This window comes from Castanea sativa, chromosome 1, assembly GCF_040712315.1.
Source record: "Castanea sativa cultivar Marrone di Chiusa Pesio chromosome 1, ASM4071231v1".
In the NCBI taxonomy this organism is placed as follows: domain Eukaryota; kingdom Viridiplantae; phylum Streptophyta; class Magnoliopsida; order Fagales; family Fagaceae; genus Castanea; species Castanea sativa.
Genome location: NC_134013.1, coordinates 7,186,968 through 7,194,723, shown reverse-complemented (window position 1 = coordinate 7,194,723; position 7,756 = coordinate 7,186,968). Strand labels below are relative to the sequence as shown.

General features: G+C 34.0%; 1 protein-coding gene across 1 annotated transcript; it reads right to left on the bottom strand.

The window, feature by feature from the left end:
* Positions 1–5,818: 5,818 nt before the first annotated feature.
* On the bottom strand, positions 5,819–7,024 carry LOC142641401 (zinc finger BED domain-containing protein RICESLEEPER 2-like). Its single transcript, XM_075815868.1, has one exon. It carries the CDS (start codon positions 7,022–7,024, stop codon positions 5,819–5,821), a length of 1,206 nt encoding a protein of 401 aa, XP_075671983.1.
* Positions 7,025–7,756: the final 732 nt, after the last annotated feature.

Genomic DNA, 7,756 nt, shown 5'->3' with positions numbered 1-7,756 from the left:
GCAGAAAAGGTAAGAGCAAGGAGGATTTTCATAGGGCTAACTTCTTGTTTATGAGTTCTATAAGCACCGTTGCAAGCAAGCATGCTCTAAAAGATTCACTAAAAAAATGAAATAAATCAATTCTTAGAGTGGGTTCCATATGCTCCCATCTTTGCTAATACAACCTACTGTAGATTACTGAGATCTATTTTGACCAAATTTCGTTCATTTTTTGATCAACCAAACACTCCCCAGTCCACATGTAAGCCTTGCGCATGGAACCAACATATTTATGTGAGAATGCGTAATACATTAGATGTACAAAATAATTCTTCCCAACTTGGAAGAACTTGATTTAAAGATGTAGATTAAAATAGAAACATGACATGCTAAAGCCATGTCGTTGATAGCACGTCATTGATGACGACACTGACGTGCTAAAGCCATGTCGTTGATAGCTCGTCATTGATGGCTCGATCTTCCTCAAAAGAATGTCGACATGGCTCGATCTGAAAATAGAAACATGACAGTCAAACTTGGTCCACTTTTATCCAAGTCGGTCCACTTCCATCTATTCGGTCCATTTTGCTAAGTATAACTTTTATTATATTGAGAATTTTCCTCCATCCCTAAGTATACTTGGGAGGAACTTTTGCTATCCATACACACTCACCTATCCTATCGGTACACGTTTGAAAGTTTGGATTACCAAGGAGTAAGTGAAATATTTCGATCATAATCTAAGTGATAGTAACGGCTACATTTGTAAAAGAGAAATTTTATGCCTACAAAATGATATTTTATCAATTTCATTTTACTGATGAGGTAAGATGGATCTTGACCCAATAATATCATAATAACAATTATTGAGAATTATGATATAGTAAAGAAAATTGAGACAGAAGTCAAAAAATTGAGAAGAAGTTAATTGAAAAACTTGACAGGTTTCTAACTTATTTTCTTGGATCCATCGTACAAACTCATCCATTCTATAGAACCATCAGCTTTAAAAAAATAATAAAGGTTGATTTGGTTGCTTTATACGTTCTAATATTCGTGGTATAGTTTCTGGCCCAACGTTTGATCCCTCTGTTTCCTTCTCTAATCTTGCCGGGGCATGTGCAGAATCGTTCCCTGTTCTGCATGTATGGGAAAAGCAAGAAATGACCTTCTCTTCTATTTTTCTGTCAAAATCCTTGACTTCACGCTCAAACAAACAAGCAAGCTGAAACGAAATTTGGGTTGTCATTTTACATTCGAAATACCCAAAGATCTTCTACTGACTTTTTTTTTTTTTTTTGAGAAGATCTTCTACTGACTTAATCGTACTTGTATATATATGGACCCAAAAGTATAATAATACTTAATTAACAATTATTGTGATTGACGATATAATAAACAAAATTGATGCGTTAATTTCCACATGTGTCTTTACTTAATTTCTTGGACTTATCGTTTAAATCACTCAAGTTTCTGATTTCTTGGCCCCATCACAAAAGTTCATTCATTCTGTACAACCAGCAGCTTTGAAGAAGAAGCAGAATTCGTCGGCACCTTCCCTTTCCAAAGCCTGCCCTACTTAAGTAATGGTGATTCTAGGAAATTTTTTTTTTTTAATGGTTGTCGCTATAAAATTTAAATTATACAAAATCTAATATAGTAATAACTTAAATATTTACTGTAACTGCATGCCAAGTTGCTAAGGAGAGCAAAATTGTTGCGACTACAAAGCCAAAAAAAATATAACTATCATCATCATCAAGAAAAACTCACAGCTACAATATTTTTCTTGATATCATTTTTAAAGGAAAAATAAAATTAAAGATTATTTTTATTGAATAGATTGAATAAATTACAAATTTGAATGATTATCAATTTTTATCTTTTTGTTTTATAGTAAGCTTTTTGTTGAATAATTTGTTCACTTGTTGTTGTTTGGTCTTGTCTTAATTTTGTTTGATTTATACTTGTTATTATTTGGGCTAATATTTATTGTTCTTATTTAAGCCTTTAAAAAAAAGGATTAAGGATCATGTTTGGGGGGGGGGGGGGGGGGGTAGAATTGATTTTGGAGTAATGGTACTTCCACAGCATTTTTACAATAAATGTTGTGCAAAAAGCTATTTATTGGTGGGTAAAAAAAATAATATTAGTATTAGGCCCAAATTATAATCATAACAACTTACCACGAATATATATATTAGCAACTGTATATATACAATTTTTTTTTATGTCAGGGTGATCTTGTGACCATCCTGGCTTGCATGTGGAGCCACCACTGACTATAAGCTATATAAGCTATGATCGAGTCAAACAAACAACAACTTGATAGAATAAGATTACTCCAACTTAAATCTTCTAAATCTCTTTAACTTTTAGATAAATGTAAGACATATAACATTTATTTGATTTTGTGTGATTTATATGAATCTTTTAACACCATTAATTTTTTAAATATCACGTATCTTATATGTGCCAGAATTAAAATTAGAGAAAAATGAAGGATTTTAATGCAAAGATCCTTCCCCATCAATGTTTCTGTTTTTGGATTTGTGGTAAAATACTAAAAGGAAAATTATTGAATACTCCGAGACAATAAAAAATGCATACTCCCCTCTCTCACATAAATTGTGGGTCCCACCATAAATTTAATTAGTAAGACCCACAGTTCTGTAAAAGGAAGGAATACGCATTTATGGTATTCAAAGAATATCCAATAATTACCCATACTAAAATTAGGCCAGATTTGCAAAGTAAAATGACATCGAGGTAAGACAAGAGAAAATCTTTGGGTACGTATAGGGCTATCCAGTGACCCGTTATATCTGACCCACCCGACCATACCCGCCCAACCCGAAGGTCCACGGGTGAATCCGAGTGCTTCTACGGGTCGGTCACGGATATTGCTTTAATAGGAACCGATTATTCGATTCGGGTCTCGGGTTACACAACAAAAAATTCAAATAACCCGACCCGACTGAATATTTGTTAAAATAAACTCAATCCACAAATTTCCACTCAGCCTCAAGCACTCCCATCATGTAAGTAAAGTCAAATCAGGAGCTTTGGTTAGTGGGTAACGTGTAGTGGAGAGCAAAATCTATTAACTTTTTGGGCACAAGTTCCCAATTTTAAATCCGGCTGTTTAAATCTTCAAATCAATGGCTATGATTTTTTATTTTTTTTTATCAAAGTGATGATACACATCCAGCTAATTTTTTTGGACAGATCACAGAGACATCACATCATATCAGTATCACTTTAACTCTACATACTAGTATACTACAACCCTAACAATTCAACTCAACGGTTCAAATTAAAATCAACGGTCACAATTAAAATTTTAAAAGTAAAATATTTGTCACCTCACCAGCTTCAAATCATGACAGACCACACCACACTCACAATCCAATGGTTACAAATCATGTCAGACCACACCACACTCACAATCCAACGGTTACAAATCATGAGAGAAATATGTAAATTTTAATCTCATATCCCCTAACAATTCAAATCAACAGTTCAAATTAAACTCATATTGCAATCCAACGGACCTAAAATCTCTCTTCAGTCTTCACTAGGCCTGTCCATGGGTCGGGCCAGTTCGGGTCTGGGCCTAAACCGAACTCAACTCGTCTGAGTCGGGTGGTTGGATCTCAGGCCCATATTCGAGCAAATAGTCGGGTCGGATCCGGCGCTTCAGGCCACCAGATGGGCGGGTCAGAGTTGGCGGTTAGGCGGGTTTGGGCCATTACTGGGCCTAGTTTTTGGACTTCTATGGAACATTTTTTGGTTCAAAATTTTCAGCCCTTTAGGCCCAAATTAACGAGTCTGGTGGCAGTTTTAAAAATTATTTGGTTGTCATTTTTTTAACTTCCCATATAAAATAGATTGGGCCTCCATTTTCTTTTTCTTTTTTTAATGGGCCTTCAAGTAAACTTAAATTAAGCTACTTAACTTATAATATATTGCGCATTCAAAACAAAAACTTTCTGGAAAAAATACCTCAACAACCTACCTTGAAAACTTCCTATTTTCATTTTTCATCACTTGTGACTTGTTAAATAGCCACAATGACTACCCAAAAATTAACACAACAAATAACCTAGACAAAATAGCAAACCAATACACAAAACGTGTATTTCCAACAACCACACAAGTAGTATTTCCAACCACAGCAAGCATAAGCTACAGATTTATATTGCAATACTTCCATCTATATAATAGGCAAGTCATATAGGCTAAAATGAGGTTACTGTAAGTTTATAAGGCAGTAAATCATAAGAAGGCAGTAACCTTGTTGGCTATAAAATATTCCCAACAATATAATTACAATTATAAAATACCACAGGTATTTCCAAAAAAATAGCTTTTCCCAAGCACTAAATGACAAATACTCAAGCTTATAACTAATAGAAAAGAAAACCTATATGATTCCTAGGATTTCTTTTCTATAAGCATTAAGACTAGTATTGTTAGAAAAGTAATTTACAAAAAAGGTTCCACAATGTTCCCAAAAGGCTGCCTCCATTACAAAATAAATGATTCCGCCTCCAAAGACAATATATATATATATATATATATATATATATATATATATATATATATATATATATATATATATATATATATATATAACAAATAATATATTACTACCAAATACAAGACCAAATATAAAAGGCAGCATGTTTATAACAGTAAGAAGCCAAAGGCAATAACATACCAAGTCAGTTATCAATCTTCAACACTAATTATGGGTTGTTTGCCTGAGCTAGAACTGAATTTGGTGCTGGTACTTGCTGATGCACTTGATGATGATTGTTGATTTAAAACTAGAAAAGAAAAGGAAATAAATACAACATATTAAAATTTGTTTGAACATGAGACATTCAATAATAATTAATAGAGTATAAGTTCTAGAATTTAAACATATTACCTAAATCATGAAATTCCTCCTCCAATGCCTCAACCTCATCCCTTGATTGGCAATGAGAAATTGGTACTGTGGCTTGAAGCCAATTTTGTGCATATACAAGGTTTTGAACCATGAGAGGAGAGAGAGAACTTCGAAATGGATCAACAATGCGGCCTCCGGTGCGAAATGCTGACTCAGATGCAACAGTTGAAATTGGTACAGCCAGCACATCCTTAGCCACTTTGGACAACAGTGGGTACCTACTAGAATTGTCCTTCCACCACCCCAATACCTCAAAATTCACATCCCTTCTACCATAACAATTTTCAACCAAATACTTTTCAACCTCATTAGTACAGCCTACAGATTGCTCAGCTTCTAATAAAAGCTCATATCGAGAGTGAACCATCACATATGGATCACTAGCATCACCTACCATTTGTGTCCTCTCACTCCCACTTGGTTCTTGCACATTTGGAGAATTAACAGAATAGTAAAAAGTATACAACTTCATCAAAATATCTTTCACCTTATCAACCTTCACTTTCCCCACTTCATTCCCATAAATTTCAGAAAAGAAAACTTCAAAAACCTCAATTTTTTTCGTGGATCAAGAACCACAGCCACATACAAAAGAGGATTAATTTTATTACCTTCCCCCCAATACTTCTCAAATTTAGTTTGCATGTTTATGGTTGTATTTTTCAAGAGGATGCTTTAGGATTTAACTAAATGAGAAATACTCTCCTGAATAACAAAGATCTCATCAAAAAAGGCATTTGAGGTAACATACAAAGAGTCAGAGAACTTCTTTGTTGCATTGTAAAAAAGCCTCAAGAAAGTCACAAATGCCCTACAATTTTGGAAATCACTCATACAAGGAGATCCCAAACCACCATTATCTTCCTTGCTCCTAAAGTATGATTAATAACCATCATCTTCAAAGTCCATCCTAAGGAATACTTTCTCAAATTTTTCAGCAGTTTCTAGCATAAGGTAAGTTGAGTTCCACCTAGTAGGTACATCTAGACAAAGAAGACTCTTGGACTCCATACCTAACCTCTCCATAAAATTCCTAAAAGTTTGATTTCTATTGGGCGAGGACTTCACATACCCCACAGCTTCACGCACCCTAGCAATAGATCCATCAATTTCTTTCAAACCCTCCCCAACAATGAGATTTAGGATATGGGCACAACACCTCATGTGCATGAACTCATTTTCTAAAACTGCCACATTCCAATCTTTTGTTACCCTTTGCAAAAATTTAATTGTGGTTAAATTGGAGCTCGCATTATCCACTATCAAAGTGAATATGCCATCAATACCCCACTCACGCGAAGACATCTTAATTTTTCTACCTATAGTCTCCCCCTTATGATCTTCAACTTGACAAAAATTTAAAATTCTCTTATGTAACTTCCAAGCATCATCAATAAAGTTACATGTGAGACACATATAATTCAAATTTTGTATAGAAGTCCATGTGTCCGTAGTAACACACACCCTACAACCCTTCAAGGACTTCCTTAGCTTCTCTCTCTCACTATTATAAATTCCAATCACATCTCTAGCCTCAGTTTGATGAGATGGAATATCCTTTAGATGGAGCTTAGGTTGTAAGGTATTTACATATATCTTAAACCCATAACCCTTAACACACCTAAAAGGCAACTCATCAATTACAATCATTTCAGCTAGTGCCTTTCTAGAAGCCTCAATAGAAAAAGTTGTTGACACAAGTTTGAACCCTTCATCTCCATCATTTTTGGGTTCAAAAGCTAAGGTTTTCTGCCTTTTATCTTCTCTATTAGGGTTCTTGGGACAGATTATCTCATGAGCTAACAAATTACTAGTACCATAACTCTTACTATCAACACGATATGATTTTTTACAACAATTACATACAGCCATAGTGACATCCTCATCTACCTTTACTTTTTCAAAATGATTCCAAGCTAAAGACTTTTTCCTACCATTACCAGTCTTACTCACTACACTAGGTGGAACTGGGGGCAACTCACCATTAGTAGCTTCAGCTTGGGTTGCAGTAGCAACCTCTTGGGTGGTAGTAGCACCATTAGCTTGGGTGGCGGTGGAACCATCAAGTTGTGTAGTGGAGGAATCCATGACCTCAAAAAATCAAATATAGAAATTAGCAAACTAGAACAACAAAAATTAATAATAATAATCAAACAAACCAAAAAGGAAAATCTTTGATGCGTGAATTCAGATAACAGTATTCTACATAAAACATAAAACTCTAACATAAAACAATATCCTACAAAAAACTAAACAGAAAACATAATACAGTATCCTACATAAACTCTAACATAAAACAGTATCCAACTTTTAAAACAAAACACAAAGGGAAACAAAAATCATACCTTAAAGAAACCAGGGTTGTTGGAGTTTTGAATTTGAAGACTGAAAACCCCACTTGGACAACTTTCAATTCCTGAGTAAAATTAAAATAGGAACAAAATTAATGAAACAAATAAACAAAGAACAAAAAAAGTAAAATGGTTAGGGTTTCAATTTTTTTTGGTTAGTGTTTCAAATTATAAAACTTGGGAGTTTATTTGATTTTTAACAGTATAAATTTTACTAAATAATAAAAACAAAAACATTGAACACATTCACAGCAGCTTAAATTACACGCATCAACTCTAAGTCTCTAACAAAAAACGAACAAAATCCCAACTTTGAATACAAAAAACAAAGGGAAACAAAAATCTCTATCTATTTAATAATTTAGAGATCTTTCATTCATATTTAGCATTACCCATCATTAACAAAGCAAAGCACTTATGAATCAGTTAAGATTCTCTTCAAAAGAGTTGTTATAATTTGTGCCTGATA

Coding starts and splice junctions, on each gene's coding strand:
- LOC142641401 (XM_075815868.1), bottom strand. CDS start 7,024: ATGGATTCCTCCACTACACAACTTGATGGTTCCACCGCCACCCAAGCT.